We start from the raw sequence: 17,264 nt of genomic DNA on the forward strand, positions 1-17,264 counted from the left end.
TTCTGAGTATTACCAACTCAGGCTGATGATTTCGACAGTCTGGCATATGACTTCGTTTCTAATCCCAAAGACGAAAGAGCCTAACCTCCATGCTTAAGGTTTTCGATCTTATCCACTTGGTACTCACAAACAGTTTGATGTGACGGTTTGGCAACGTGGTCCGAATTTCAAGGTACTTTATCTGACATAGTACACATTACAGCTAATGGTGCGAGTTTCAAGGACAGACGTGGCTTACTCTTTAAAGAAAATGTTTGGAATTCTATTGGGGATACATATAAAAGGAAGTTATTATCTCCTTTTATAATTACGCGTTCAAATTATCAGACGATCAAAAAGCCCTAAATTTCTCTATTCTTCAAGAAATTCTCAAAACCCTAATCAATGGCTGCTGCTCCAACCGACACTACTGACGAAATTACATCTCAACCAATTATGAAGATTCAAAGCATAAACTATCAGGTTGAAGGAGATGTGTCAATGTATCCTGAAGAACTCAAGATGCTGATTGTTGCTCTTCAACATTCAGATCTCGCAACTGCGATGTTCAATGCTTTTGATGTCCCGATGTCATGGTTATCAATGGTTGGTTCTACAGCATCTTATAGCAAAGCCACTGATGTAATCACATTCAATCTAGTGAATGAAAAGCGAATTCGACTCACGAAGAATATGTTTACTCAAATCTTGGTGATTCCGAATTCACCTCCATTCTTTAAACCTACTTGTGATCAGATTATGTTCATGTTTAACGAAATGGGTCATCAGCCACCACTTGTCAAGATCAGTGATTTCAAGAAGTCTGGTCTTCCTTGCATATCGAATTTCTTGTTTGGGATATACCTTCGTTGCTTAATTGGGCGAAGTGTAGGGCTTGACAAGGGGAGAATGGAAGTCTATGCTATGATAGCAGCGTTGTACTATGATCTCAATGTTGATTATGCCACTCAGATTTGGAAAGAGTTTATAAAGAGCCTGGAAAACACGAATGTAGTAAAAGGAATTTCGTGTGCACGTTACTGGAGTTTGGTTCCTCAGTCTGTATATGAGAAAGAATGTATTCCAATTCCTGCTGATGAGGCTAAGGCAGAATTCATGAAGTATTATTTTCCAAAGACTGTTGCAGATGATTCAGAAGTATTCCCAAATGTTGCTCGAATTCCTGATGGGATGTTGAAGAAAGTTGATCCAACAAATTCAGTATTGGTGGCATACTTGAAACATGTTAATCCTTCAGTCGAAACTGGGATTTTGCTGAAAATAAGTGATAAAGGATCGTCTAAGAAAGTTAAGAAATCGAAGAAGGGAGCTGATGATGTTGTTCACGAAAACCCCAAGAAACAAGCTAAGTCTAAGTCTCCTAAGAAGATTACAAACGAAACTGAGAAGCCTAAGGAGAAGGTTGTTACTGAATCTTCGAAGGAATTGATCCCTTCGAAATCTGGTGTGTTCAAAAGGTTAAGGAAATTCTCTTATAAGAAACGAACTTCATCAGAAGATCAATCTCCTACTATTCGCAAACCTCAGCTTAACAGACAAGGAGTGAAAGTTCGTGAGATTCCTACACCAGTTTCACCATCATCAAAGAAGCGAAGAGCTGAGGATATGGCGATGCACATCACCAAGAAGAGAAAGAAATGAAAGTTGGTGGTTCGTGATGAGTCATCAGATAGTGAGATCGTCCCAGAAACACCTTTGGGTTCGAATTCCCCAAAACTCTCACAACAACTAATTCTCACAAATGTTTCATTGCCAACAACAACAGTTCCACTCGAAATTGTTGTAACCAAATCAGTTTATGCGGAGGTTCCAATTTCTACCATTGTTGCAAACGTATCTGATACGGGTGCACATGGTTTTGTGAGTGTTGATCCATCATCTCAAGGTATTCCTACTACATCTTATTTCAAACCTATTTCAAGTACTTTTGTTTCACTTCCACCTTTTATTCAACACATTTCCACAACCACTACTTCACCCATTTTTTATCAAGTATTACAACAACCCATCACTACACTTTTCCAATCACAATCCACCGATCCACTAAAACCAAATTCCGATGATGAAACAGATAGAGGAGGTTTCGGAGGAACATTTGCTGGTTTGGAATTTGATTCCGAAGAAGAGAACATACATGATCATATGCTGATGTCGGGGAAGCAGTTCAATATTATCAATCGAAAACTCAATTCTATTCTTCAATCACAAGCTGATTTCGGAGCAAAGAATTCAGTGTCAGGGATAGAAGTTGATGTGATGCTCAAAGCTGTAGAACTTCGAATGCAGCATCAATTGGATGTTATCGTTAAGAACAACGAGTTGAGAGTCAAGGCTCAGGCTGATTCATTTAACTATGAAATCAAAGATCTTCGTATGGTAACAAAAGAACGTCATGTTCTTTTTGTTAAAGATGTCAAAACCATAAGAGAAGATGTTAATCGAAAACTTGAGGAGCTGAAGGTTGATGTCTCCAAAGAGCTAAATGAGCTGAATTCCAACTATTCGATAATCAAGTCAAATATTGACACTATAGCGGTTGCAGTCAAAACGGTTGTCGAATGGTATCAATCATTAACTCCCAAGTTTGATGCAAAGGCTACAATAGATGCTCAAAATTTCGACAGGATGGGTGTTTTACTTGGTGAACTGAAAGAGTTAGTATCAAAACCGGCTCCAACTTCGTTTTTAACTCCTGAGTTTTTAACTCAGAAGTTACATAGTTTGGATCAAGCTATTCAGAAGGATGTTGCTCCAATTTCGAAATTTGCCAACATGTTGTCTGCTGGTGCCCCTCCTGTTGTCATAGGGGTGCAAGGGGGAGAAAAGAAAATTCAAGAAGGCAAATCTTCGAAAATTACAAAAGGGGTTGATAAGTCGAAAAAGATTGAGAAGATTGTAACTACTGGTGAATTAACGAAAGTCGTATCTACTCAAGTCTCAACACCTATAGTTTCAAAGGTGATTACAATAGAAGCCATCAAGACAACAACAAAACCTATTCTGAAGGGAATTGTTATTGGCTCTTCTACTGAAGGAGGAAGTTCAAGCTCATCTAAACCAAAACCTTCTGAAGATGATGGAAAAGGGAAGGGGATTTCAGTTGAAAAATCGAAAGAAGAGAAGAAGGTCGAAATTGAAGCTGAAATGGAGAAACAAAGGCAGATACAGAGCATACTAAGACTTCGTAAAAGTGATCCACCTGGTATGGATAAGGGAGATACAAATAATTTGTACATCTATGAGAATATTGAAGCAAGAGTTGATTTCAATCACATGTATGCGTTTGAGAAAAAGCCTAAGAAAAGCTATTCTATCACTAACACTGATATGAGTCAGCTTGATTTTCCGGTGAATGAAATGATATTTATCATGGCTCGGTACAAGATAGTTGAGAAGTTCGACAACGAGGATGATTTTATTCATATGAAACTTAGGTTTCATGCGGTTGTTGGAAAAGAACCAGAAGAAATATGGTCATTAGTAAAGATCAAGAAAGTTATCAGTATAACAAAAGATGTAATGTTCGAGAATATGATACAGAATTTTCGGTATCATGTTGTAAGAGCGAACAATCAAGTATGTGATTTCTCGGTTGCTGATTTTCCTCTAATGAACTTCAATGACCTGATTCAAGTTGCATTAATTTTGAAAGACATGGAGGCTTCGCAACTTCAAGGGACTGACAAAGATGTATTGAGGCTTGGTCTTGCCCATATCAAAATCTTCATAGACAATTACTATGATTGTCTAGCATTGACTGATGTGGAGTTAGCATCAGCAATGGGAAAGGAAGTGAAAGTTTTTATGGAAGTGTCGAAGACCCAAGCTGAAATGAAGAAATGTGATGATGGGGAGATATGCTTAAAGCCTTTTGGATTGGTCTTTGCAGGAAAAGATAAGAATGGCAAAGCTAAGAGGTTTTTATTCCAGTCTTCAGAGATAGAAAGATATACTACTTCGCAATATACGAACTTCATTGTTCGTATGAATAATTGCAAGAAGAATAATGATGGAGATAAAGTTGAGTTAAGGAAGATAATGACATGGTACTCGGAGATACGAATGATGATGCACTTTGCTGCACAGATTCTCACGAATTGAGAAGTTCGATATGATTACAAAGGGGGAGATTGTAGAGTCGAAATATCTTGTAATATGTCGAAGTCTGTGTCTTAGTCACTTTCGTATGTTTTCTATGTATTTGCTAAGGCATCTTTTTAACGAAGCATAATGTCTAGCCTTAGTATTTTTTGTACTTTCAGTTTCCTATAAATAGGAGCTGAACATAGAGTTGATAGTAGAGTTTTTCCATCATTTACTATCAGTTTTGTACTCTTGTTCTCTGAAAGTAATATGAGCTAAACCAGACCTTATTTACTTCTTGTGTTCATCTTTTACTTTGATTTGATTCTCATACTCGATTAAACACTTCATCAGGTTTTAAGGTAGTTAGTGCTTCAGTAGAGTATTTTTACACCACACTATTGTACTTCTTCATTTTCCATTCATTCATACATGATATCCTCATATTAAGGAACGCAAACTATTTTTCTAGTAAAGATAGTCATAAACTTGGAAAAGCATACATTTTACAAAATAACAAGCATACAAAACAGTTGAGTCTTGGTAGAAGGCTACTTTTCATTTAAGTAGAAAATATAGGATTTTCTGGAAAGATACAAACCTTTTTACTTACATATACAAACCTTTTCGTGAAACTAATGCAAGCAATTAACACAATAATACTTATGAACTCACCAGCTTAAATGTTGATCCTCTCTTTCAAAATAACGTGTATTCTCAGGTCACCAGTAGACAGGTACAGATGACCAGGTTTTTTAGAAGACGGAGCATATTCAAAACTCGTCATTATTTTGTTAATTTCATATTTTGGTGTCTTACAAAATTTACACATAACAAACTTGTATTAACTATATTATTAATGCAATGGATGATGTTGTTGCTTGTTTTACTATTGTGCATTGTTATGATACTGTACATGACGTCCTCCACCCTCGAACGTTTCCGTCGTTCCGGTTTGGGGGTGTGACAACTTGTGAGGTGTTGTGCTCTGCGCCCGGAACATGAGAGGGTGAGATGATGTAATCTGCTTGCTGAAACTGAGAGGGTTGAGGTGATGGAGACCGTTGTTTAGGGGAGCTCTGTTGCATCGGTGGACACTCCACTTTGTCCAAAGTCCAACTCAGATAACGCGAATAGAATGGCAATTCGATCTCAAAATTTGTTGCTTCAACAACACGTGGAATGTTGTTTTCCTGCAAATAAAAACATTAACTTTAACTACATATAAGTTTTGAGATTTTTTACTATATATAACTTTATAAGGAAGGTATAACTATATACCAGTGACACGTCTAATATACGTAAACATTGCTCGAAGTGACACGTCTAATATACGTAAACATTGCTCGAAGGTTAATTGTGTTTTTATTCTCCATGCCCTCATTCTTGGAAATTCATTTGCGGTGTGATGCGCATACCTCAAAGCTTCTGGAAATGTCTCCAAAATCCATACCTAGTATAACTTTAACATGTTATGATTTGTCGATGATTATAAACAATTTAAAATGTGTAATATTAATTGCACGTAAAACTAACCTTAAACGGAATGTGAAAACCGGTCACCATATACTTCAACGTCTTCACGGAACCCACATTGGCTTGATCTCGTAAATATCTGTAGATTTTCCCAAACCAAACTCGTAATTGTGTTTCACTAAACCTCCATAAAAACGTACCCCACGCAAACTCGTCATACTCATTATAATTAATATAAATCATCTTGTAGTTATAAATAAATAGTAAATTTACTACATGTTCCAATTATATAGATTATCGGCGAGCTCATACACTGCCGACGTAATGCACATATTTGTAACACGTCCTATGAGACCTTTCAACAAAAACAAGATATTCATAAGAATTACCGCATCATCATCGCTACAAGTAAAGAATGTTGATCTTTTTATGTAGTCTTCTATATCTTTCAGCCGTAAATCTTCATCTCTCACATTTGGGAACAACCGATTCTGTAATGCAGATTTTGTGTTGTGTTTTGTACTGATTACATCAACATAAGGTCCAAATCTCAAACCGTTAATCAAACAAAATTCGGTTTCACCATATTCCACCACCCTGCCTTGTAATTTGAATCAGAACCTCTCAGCCTTGGCTACCAACATATCATGAACCTCATGCAACTTATCAAATGATAGAGCATCAGGTCACCATTCGGGGTGGGCATACCAATGAAGATCCCAAACAGTGTCTCTCGAAATAATTCAAGTCGTCTACTATTTAGTTTTGGAATGAACGTCCTCAACACAGTTCCCACCACCCCTTTAAAAGTTAATTATCCAGGCCATCCACTCGTACTATGCTGCAAAAGATAACACATATATGGCAAAATTTAAAAAATAAGACTGAAATGCCCTTTTATAACTATTTCGCATTTTAATGGAGTATGTAACTCAAAATAGGAAAAAAATTTAATAATACCGAATTCTGCATATAAAATCAAAATCAAAAAAAAAATTATGAATTGTGCAGAGATGAACGTCGATCCGCAGAAGGCTCCTCTGCGGATCTGTTCTTGAACAACACACCTCTGCGGATCTGTTCTTCTGAGAAAAAAGACTTTCATCGCAAAAATCGGGCAAAAAATCAGGATTTACTAATCACTAAACTATCATACACTCATACAAACTATCATACACCCTAACAACATATCATTAATTCAAAAATCGAGCAATTACGTTTTCATACAATTTCAAAAGGAGGAAAAATAAACTTACATGTGTTCCATAGCCATCGGATAACACATCCGAGTGTAGTTGTTCCACAATCTGCGATCGACACATCATCGGAATGATCGATTCAGCGTCTTCGAGTCGCCTCATTCCTCTTTCCGCAGTTAGGGTATTAGGAATGAGGTTGGCTTTGGCATTTTTTCCAATTTTACCCCGTATTTGACCGATGCTCTGTGAATATTAGCGATCCGCAGAGGTGTTCAATAGATCCGCAGAACCACCTCTGTGGCACACAATATTATTGATAAAGTATTACAAATTAACCAGACATTTGCATATATATGATAAAATCTTACACCCCAACCCCACGCCCAACCAAGCGTAGATATGACACTTCTCCCAAAGATGCTTTTCAATCACTTATTGTAAGTATTTGTGTGTCGCAACTAGCCATTTTACAGAATACAAGAGCGAGAAGAAATAAACAAATATTTTATTAAATATCGAAACACCCGATCGAATATATTACATTCATACACACGATGGTGTGATAGTGAGTCTCATTTTATTAACTACGGGCCACTTAAATCATGGCGTGCGAATCATGTTAATTTAGAACCAGACGGCTCGCATTTTGCACATTCCGGGTTCGATTTTGCATTTGTTGGGCAGGTTCTCCGCCATGCCCATCATCTTACCCATCTGTTGTTGCGTCCACCCTTGTTGGTTCATCATCATCTTGATGGCGTCGCACCTGCACATCTCATCGATGTTCTTTAGCTGCATGCAACACAGTTCCAGGTGCTGTTCTGGGGTTGGCTCCGACATCCTCCCTCGGCCCATGCTCATTCCTGAGGCAGTGTCGAGGTACATCATGCAGTGGTTGAGCATCGCCTGCTCAGCCAGCTGCTGACCGCCGGACATTTCACTTCTTTTGCCCGTGGGATTCTCCTCGAAGGTGGTGGTGGTGAAGATGGTTTTGGTGGCGGCCTCGGCCATGGTCACAAGGAGGAGGAGTCCTGCTGCTGCAAATAGAAGCGAGTACCTAGCCATTGTACTTGTATGATGGACGTAATTGATGAGTGATGCTTAATGTAGTGTAAACGGTGCTTGATTTATAGTAGTGTTGAGAGACTGCATGCAAAGTACGTGTTGAATTGATTTGATGCATTTGTGGAGAGGTGGAGGAAAAAAGTTCGCACGTCGTCTTTAGCCCCTGCACTTCAAGCCATTTGTAAATTGTTACTTTGTTTTGTTCCTTGGAAACGTCTGTGTTTTGGTGCTTTGTGTTTTAACAAAGAAATTAGGTTTAACCCTAATAAAATCGTACTTTAATTGTGCTACTAATCAACTTAACATGCAAATGAAACCGAATTCTATTCGAGGTTTTAATTTTTTTTCAGTTGGGTCCAAATTTTGTCCAAGGTTCAAGCTAACCTGATTAACTTAAAAATACAAATTTGTAACAAATTTACAAGCATTTAATCATTTAGGTTAATGACATCTTAAGTCGCCATAGTTGTTACTTCGTTAAACTGACCATTCTAAATGATGCATTTTTTTTTTAAAAATCAGTTTTTAAAAAATATCCACCAAGTCCGGAATACAAATCCGGAGTAATTAAGTTCATTCCAGACTAAAAGTGGATTCGGGATCCCGTCTCCGGAACGTACGGACATCCCAGTTCCGGAGTGTTAATACTAGGGTATTTCTATTGTCATTGTTGTTGTATAAACCAAATACAACTTTTTGATACTTAAAAAACAAGTTCATATAAGTAGTTTTTTAGAGTGCCTATTTGTAGTGGATGTCAATGGGAGTGAATCGATAGATCTTTGTAATATATTGCTCTAGACTACACATGTTTTGGTGTAGATTAAAGCAGTGATCACATCAACTTTTATGGGTTGGTTGCTTCGAAGTTCAGGTTATCGATCTTTGTAATCAGATATGTTTGTCTTTTCAATGTCTTGGATCAACATAGTTATACAAATTCTTAACAATATTGATATCAAATATTTTAATTTTTGTGTTTTATTAGTAGTATGTCTCCTAACACAACACAATTGTTTGTTGTTAATCATGTTATGGAGAGTAGTATTAATCGATTTCCAAAGGAAAATCGTTATGGTAGCAATTGGTCTTCTGGTGTGGAAGTAACTAAATTTTTAATTTATTACATATGACATTTAACCATGTTCTTTCGTACAATGGGCATGTACAAAGGGGTGATGTTAGGTATAAAGGTAAGGTTGTCGTCAGTCGATGCTGGTACAGCATTTGATGTTGATGATTTGCAATTGATCAGGCAAAACTAATGATGATGTTGGTTGAGGATAGTAATATAATTCCACGCAGAGATATGGTGGAACAATTCCAGACCTTTTTTGAATTTGTTGGGGTTGAGACTAAATATAGAAAAGAGGAAACTAAGCCCTGACAAACCCAACAGGATAAGTACCCTTATTATTTTTTAGATTTTAAAGAAACAAAAACCATTCATCGGGGGATGCTTGAACCCTTACCATTGCCCGAAATATCATATCAAAACGTAAAGGTTATGCAGCCCACAATCATTCTTCGTATGTGAAGTTGTTTTGACTGTTCAAAAGCAAAGAAAAGTTTACACTTAATTTGGGACTCAGATGTATTAATGAGTGTTTTTAAATTAGAGTTAGAAAATCTACAACAGACATGTTTCAAGTTATTTGCTTTGCGATAAATTGTAAATGGTGGTTAAGTTGAATACCTCACATGAAAATAGGGTGGTCACGGAGAGGAAAAATCGCCACTTAGTTGAAATATGTGAAAAAATCGTCCATGATATAAAATGTTTCACATTGTCTTCGATCTAACGTAATGAAGACTACATCATTTGATCAACAGAATCCGCAAGGACTCTAGTTTGCATAACCCTTTGAAAAGCTAACAAATATGAAACCTTAAACAAGTCACATTCATGTTTTAGATGTGTCTCTTTAATGTTTTCATGCCTAATCATCTTCTTCACAAGATGGAAAAGAAAGCAATATGTAGCATCTTTGTAAGGTATGATTCAAAAACAAAAGGGCAGAGTTGTTGTGATCCCAATAAAAGGAAGTGTTTTGTATCAAGTAATGTGGTATTCGACAAATCAGCCCTATGGTTGTCAACGAATAAAAAATCTCTACCTTAATCAAATATCTTAAAGAATAACTAGAAATGTCTTAGATCAACCTTAATCTTCTTGAATGTGATATCGTTGTTGTTGAAGATGGGGAGATAAAACCATAACCTAGAAACCTAATCCAAAGTATCTCAATGTCGTTGTAGTGAAGACGAAGTGATAAAACCATAATCATGTGGGAAAGCATGTAATGCAATGTTTTTCTATGTGGAGACCTTGATCGTTTGATCCATATGGACACCTATGGTATGGTATGAAACATACTTTTACTAGTTATGTTTTCTTTCTCAGTCCTAATGTTGTGCCATGGTATAGCAAAATACAATATGCAATATCCTTATGTATTATAGTCGTAGCTACGGTATATCAAGAGAGAATGTGGCTAATGTAATTTTTGAAAGATCTAAGTCGAGAGGTTGACTGTAGTATACCTCTATTTTTTGATAATCTTTTATATATCCAACTCATAGAGAAACCCACTTTATCTTCAAACTTGACTTCTACAGTTTTCAAATCTATCAAGATTAAGTTTATCCCATCTAAATGGTCTTTCAAGATTGAACCTCGTTCATACTCAATGAAAACAAACGTTGTTTAGCAACAATTTGTTTGTCAACAACTTCATATAGAACCTCATCCAAAAAGGACAACAAGATCATGCTTTTTCTTCTTGTTGCATATATTCTGTTTCCTCCATCGATGCAAGATTCATACCAGAAAGAGGGATCCAAATTGTGTTTCAAAACTGCTCTCATCTTAATCCCTCTATATACTAAAGTTGTTATTCCCATTAAATTTATCGATTCGGATTGAGGGGCCATGAAACATTACCAACAATCTTGGGAGTCTTTGAATTCAAGAATTTGGGTCAAACCCTTTTTTAAGTCGAAGAACAATTTTGATGATTTTTATCAAACAGTTGGTAGGCAAAAACTTTCTGACACTTTTTGAAGACCTTCAGAACAGGGATGTAAGATTCTCTAATCGATAAAATTGTATTGAATATCCGAAACATGAAGTTCAATAACTACAAATACCCAATGGAATTAAAAGTCATTTTATCAACACTTATACAAATAAAAGTTCAGTAAGCAATATTTACTTACCTCAAGCCCAGGAAAATAGTGCAATATATATATATATATATATATATATATATATATATATATATATATATATATATATATATATATATATATATATATATATATATAACCCAAGAAAACACAAACCAAAACCATCTACATACAAAATTCTTGAATTCTTTCTGTTTTGCTTCTGCATATATCAGCACGAGGTCGAAAGGCCTTGTACTCGAAGATTTTTGTGTTTACTATTTTAATAAAAGTTTCTTTCATAGCTAAAAAAATAACATTTCTAGGAATATGGTAAAACGGTCAAAACTTGGTTTGACTCAATAAAGAGATCAGACAAATGTTGTGAAAACCATAACACTGCATCTAAATCCAACAATTCATGATATGCCACATCAGCAGGGACAATTTACCTGAGAAGGATTATGTAAGTGCTTCTGGATTCATTAACAAAAGTGTAATCATCTTTTTAAGAACATTGGGCTTTTTTTGTTTTTTGCATTTACATTAAGGGCAAAATACAAATTCGTATTTGTATTTTCACCATTTTATCGATTTAGCCACAAACTATCAGTGTAGTGATTAAACCATTTTTTCAGTTTACCTGATTTTGAAAAAGCAAAACAAAAAACACACAACATACTATACTGTAACTACTTTTTGGTTCAAACCACTGAAGTATAATATATTATGAACAAAATAAAGATATAGGTAAAGGTAAAGGTAAATCGATAAATGCTGAAAGTATGTTGTGATTTTCTATATTAAAAAACCCAGTAAACGAGAAAAATGTTTATTTAGTTCACTTAAAATACTATCACCCAATGTTTTAAAACAACCGCTATCCCCATAATTTTTAAAATAACCGCACCATTTAGTTGAATCATATATGTTCAAATATATATATATATATATATATATATATATATATATATATGAATTTTAAATTATATATATAATTTTAAAATTATATGATATATGAATAAATATACTAACTCAATCAATATCCTTCTACTGAGGTCCGCCAACCTTCCCTGCTGCTATTCGCCTCAAATAAAGTTTGTTCCCAGCTTCCAAAGTGGTGCCTTGAGGATTAATAATCGTTCACCTAGCAGTCGAATGATTGATTTCCTTGAGCAACGACGCCAATATTACCAAATGTTGTGTGTTATAAGATAAGAAGTTACATTGTGTACAATTACTTATCCAAAACGTTTTGTGCAATGAAATAAGGGATATATCTTACCGTAGAGTCCAACCACCCAGACCCATACATGCCAAGTAAAGTTGCCCAAAATTCCAAATTCATCTCAAAACCTTTATAATGCTTATGTTCCAAAAAAAGCGTCGTCTGTTTCTTTCCCATAATTTCCAAAATTCTTCATCAGTAGGCATCTAACGGTCCAATAGTAATTGTATGTTCCCTAAAGTACCGTCCTTTTTTGGTTTTCTTCATTTTTTGTTCTTCACTGGTTCTATGGACGGAACCTATAAAATCAAAATGTTAATTAATTTTTAATGACAATATAATTTATAAATAGAAATTAATTTACTTAATACTTGTACGTAAGGTTCCCTAAAATACTTTGATTTCATCTTCCCCTCTTTTCCGATGTAACCTTTACCGGTGTAACTGTCTTATCGCTAATTTCAACAACAATCGGTAGCGACTCCACATACGTAGCGGGTGACTCCGGATCCAAACCACCGAAAAATGTTTCATGGCCATCCACATTATCGATATCATTCACACCAAATTGTCTTTCATTTTCCCATTTGTCAATTTTCTTCGTAAACTGCTCGATTGTGGTTGTCAAATGATTAACGACGCCCATTAACTTGTCTATTTTACTGACTTGTGAGGTGTTGTGGTCTGCGTCCCGAACATGAGAGGGTGAGATGATGTAATCTTCTTGCTGAAACTGAGAGGGTTGAGGTGATGGAGACCGTTGTTTAGGGGAGCTCTATTGCATTGGTGGAGACTCCACTCCGTCCAAAGTCCAACTCAGATAACGCGAATAGAATGGCAATTCGATCTCAAAATTTGTTTCTTCAACAACACGTGGAATGTTGTTTTCCTGCAAAATAGAAACATTATCTTTAACTACATATAAGTTTTAAGATTTTTTACTATATATGACTTTATAAGGAAGGTATAACTATACCAGTGACACGTCTAATATACGTAAACATTGCTCGAAGGTTAATTGTGTTTTAATTCTTCACGCCCTCATTCTTGGAAATTCATTTGCGGTGTGGTGTGCATACCTCAAAGCTTCTGGAAATGTCTCCAAAATCCATACCTAGTATAACTTTAACATGTTATGATTTGTCGATGATTATAAACAATTTAAAATGTGTAATATTAATTGCACGTAAAACTAACCTTACACGGAAGGTGAAAACCAGTCACCATATACTTCAACGTCTTCACGGAACCCACATTGGCTTGATCTCGTAAATATATGTACATTTTTTCAAACCAAACTCGTAATTGTGTTTCACTATACCTCCATAAAAACGTACCCCATGCAAACCTATGGTATTCATTATAATTAATATAAATCATCTTGTGGTTATAAATAAATAGTAAATTTACTACATGTTCCAATTATATAGATTATCGGCGAGCTCATACACTACCGACGGAATGCACGTATTTGTAACACATCCTATGAGACCTTTCAACAAAAACAAGATATTCATAAGCATTACCGAATCATCATCGCTACAAGTCAAGAATGTTGGTCCTTTTATGTACTCTTCTATATCTTTCAGCCGTAAATCTTCATCTCTCACATTTGGGAACAACCGATTCCGTAATACAGATTTTGTGTTGTGTTTTTTATTGATTATATCAACATAAGGTCCAAATCTCAAACCGTTAATCAAACAAATTTCGGTTTCACCATATTCCACCACCCTGCCTTGTAATTCGAACCCAAACCTCTCAGCCCTGGCTACCAGCATATCATGCAACATCATCAAATGATAGAGCATCGGGTCACCATTCGGGGTGGGCATACCAATGAATATCCCAAACGATGTCCCTCAAAATAATTCAAGTCGTCTATTTAGTTTTGGAATGAACTTCCTCAACACAGTTCCCACCACCCCTTTAAAAGTTAATTATGCAGGCCATCCACTCATACTATGCTGCAAAAGATAACACATATATGGCAAAATTTAAAAAATAAGACTGAAATCCCTTTTATAACTATTTCGCATTTTATAACTATTTCGCATTTTAATGGAGTATGTAACTCAAAATCGGGAAACTAAATTAATAAAATCGAATTATGCATATGAAATCAAAATCAAAAACAAATTATGAATTGCGCAGTGATGAACGTCGATCCGCAGAAGGCTCCTCTGCGGATCTGTTCTTGAGCAACACACCTCTGCGGATCTGTTCTTCGGAGAAAAAAGACGTTCATCGTAAAAATCGGGCAAAAAATCGGGATTTACTAATCACTAAACTATCATACACTCATACAAACTATCATACACCCTAACAACATATAATTAATTCAAAAATCGGGCAATTACGTTTTCATACAATTTCAAAATGAGGAAAAATAAACTTACATGTGTTTCATAGCCATCGGATAACACATCCGAGGGTAGTTGTTCCACAATCTGCGATCGACGCATCATCGGAATGATCGATTCAATGTCTTAGAGTCGCCTCCTTCCTCTTTCCGCAGTTAGGGTATTAGGAATGAGGTTGGTTTTGGCAATTTTTCCAATTTCACCCCGTATTTGACCGATCCTCTGTGAATATTAGCGATCCGCGGAGGTGTTCAATGGATCCGCAAAGCCACCTTGCGAAACCATTCTACCCACGATAATTTCTGTCGTTTAGTGGTGTCACGTCGTTTCATCGGTATTGTGCATCGTTCCTCTGAGGTTTAAAGCGATCCGCAGAGCCCCCTCTGTGGATCTCGTAGTCATTTTCCAAAACTCAAAATTTCATGGTTAAATGCTTGAAACACCCCCTAACTTTTGGTTATTTCATGAATTTTCTCATCTTAATATTATAGTAAGAGAAAAGCCATCGATTATTGATCACTCCTTGAACTTTTTTTTGAAAAAGAAGATATGCTACATATTTACTTAACGATTTTGTTAGGTTTAAAAACTGTTATGTACGAAAGTCGTAACCTTTAATTTAAAAACTCAATTTTTACAACTATATCATATATTTAACAGGTAAAAACAACTATACATACCCAAAAAAGATTAAGTAGTTCAGATGTAACACCTATGTCTGTTGCACTCAATATTATTGATAAAGGATTACAAATTAACCAGACTATATATGATAAAATCTTACTCCCCAACCCCACGCCCAACCAAGCGTAGATACGACACACTTCTCCCAAAGATGCTTTTCAATCACTTATTGTAAGTATTTGTGTGTCGCAACTAGCCATTTTACAGATTACAAGAGCGAGAAAAAATAAACAAATAATAAAGCAGGCGGTATTAGACATAAAAGAAATAAGTCGAAATTTTATTAAATATCGAGACACCCGATCGAATATATTGCATTCATACACACGATGGTGTGATAGTGAGTCTCATTTTATTAACTACGGGCCACTTAAATCATGGCGTGCGAATCATGTTAATTTAGAACCAGACGGTTCGCATTTTGCACATTCCGGGTTCGATTTTGCATTTGTTGGGCAGGTTCTCCGCCATGCCCATCATCTTACCCATCTGTTGTTGCGTCCACCCTTGTTGGTTCATCATCATCTTGATGGCGTCGCACCTGCACATCTCATCGATGTTCTTTAGCTGCATGCAACACAGTTCCAGGTGCTGTTCTGGGGTTGGCTCCGACATCCTCCCTCGGCCCATGCTCATTCCTGAGGCAGTGTCGAGGTACATCATGCAGTGGTTGAGCATCGCCTGCTCAGCCAGCTGCTGACCGCAGGACATTTCAGTTCTTTTGCCCGTGGGATTCTCCTCGAAGGTGGTGGTGGTGAAGATGGTTTTGGTGGTGGCCTCGGCCATGGTCACAAGGAGGAGGAGTCCTGCTGCTGCAAATAGGAGCGAGTACCTTGCCATTGTATGATATATGGATTTAATTGACGAGTGATGCTTAATGTGGTGTAAACGTTGCTGGATTTATAGTAGTGTTGAGAGACTGCATGCAAAGAGTACGTGTTGAATTGATTTGATGCATTTGTGGAGAGGTGGAGGAAAAAAGTTAGCACGTCGTCTTTAGTCCCTGGCCCCTGCACTTCAAGCCATTTGTAAATTGTTATTTTGTTTTGTTCCTTGGAAACGTCTGTGTTTTGGTGCTTTTGTGTTTTAACAAAGAAATTAGGTTTAACCCTAATAAAATCGTACTTTAATTGTGCTACTAATCAACTTAACATACAAATGAAACCGAATTCTATTTGATGTTTTAATTTTTTTTCAGTTGGGTCCAAATTTTGTCCAAGGTTCAAGCTAACCTGATTAACTTAAAAATACAAATTTGTAACAAATTTACAAGCATTTAATCATTTAGGTTAATGACATCGTAAGTCGCCATAGTTGTTACTTCGATAAACTGACCACTCTAAATGATGTATTTTTTTTTTTAAAATCAGTTTTTAAAAAATATCCACTAAGTCCGGAATACAAATCCGGAGTAATTAAGTTCATTCCAGACTAAAAGTGGATTCGGGATCCCGTCTCCGGAACGTACGGACATCCCAGTTCCGGAGTGTTAATACTAGGGTATTTCTATTGTCATTGTTGTTGTATAAACCAAATACAACTTTTTGATACTTAACAAACAAGTTCATATAAGTAGTTTTTTAGAGTGCCTATTTGTAGTGGATGTCAATGGGAGTGAATCGATAGATCTTTGTAATATATTGCTCTAGACTACACATGTTTTGGTGTAGATTAAAGCAGTGATCACATCAACTTTTATGGGTTGGTTGCTTCGAAGTTCAGGTTATCGATCTTTGTAATCAGATATGTTTGTCTTTTCAATGTCTTGGATCAACATAGTTATACAAATTCTTAACAATATTGATATCAAATATTTTAATTTTTGTGTTTTATTAGTAGTATGTCTCCTAACACAATACAATTGTTTGTTGTTAATCATGTTATGGAGAATAGTATTAATCGATTTCCAAAGGAAAATCGTTATGGTAGCAATTGGTCTTCTGGTGTGGAAGTAACTAAATTTTTAATTTATTACATATGACATTTAACCATGTTCTT

At 36.0% G+C, this 17,264-nt stretch overlaps 1 protein-coding gene and 1 pseudogene across 1 annotated transcript; both read right to left on the reverse strand.

The window, feature by feature from the left end:
- Window positions 1-7,382: 7,382 nt before the first annotated feature.
- LOC145164829 (albumin-8 pseudogene) lies at window positions 7,383-7,823 on the reverse strand (annotated as a pseudogene).
- Window positions 7,824-15,665: 7,842 nt separating this feature from the next.
- LOC145164830 (albumin-8-like) lies at window positions 15,666-16,106 on the reverse strand. The gene has a single exon (XM_079083497.1). The coding sequence runs from the start codon at window positions 16,104-16,106 to the stop codon at window positions 15,666-15,668; it is 441 nt and encodes a 146-aa protein (XP_078939623.1).
- Between the last annotated feature and the right edge of the window lie 1,158 nt (window positions 16,107-17,264).

Source organism: Lactuca virosa, chromosome 3 (assembly GCF_052849685.1).
Source record: "Lactuca virosa cultivar CGN04683 chromosome 3, Lactuca_virosa_CGN04683_v6, whole genome shotgun sequence".
In the NCBI taxonomy this organism is placed as follows: Eukaryota; Viridiplantae; Streptophyta; class Magnoliopsida; order Asterales; family Asteraceae; genus Lactuca; species Lactuca virosa.

Excerpts from the sequence above, each read along its gene's own strand:
- LOC145164830 (XM_079083497.1), bottom strand. The coding sequence starts at position 16,106 with ATGGCAAGGTACTCGCTCCTATTTGCAGCAGCAGGACTCCTCCTCCTT.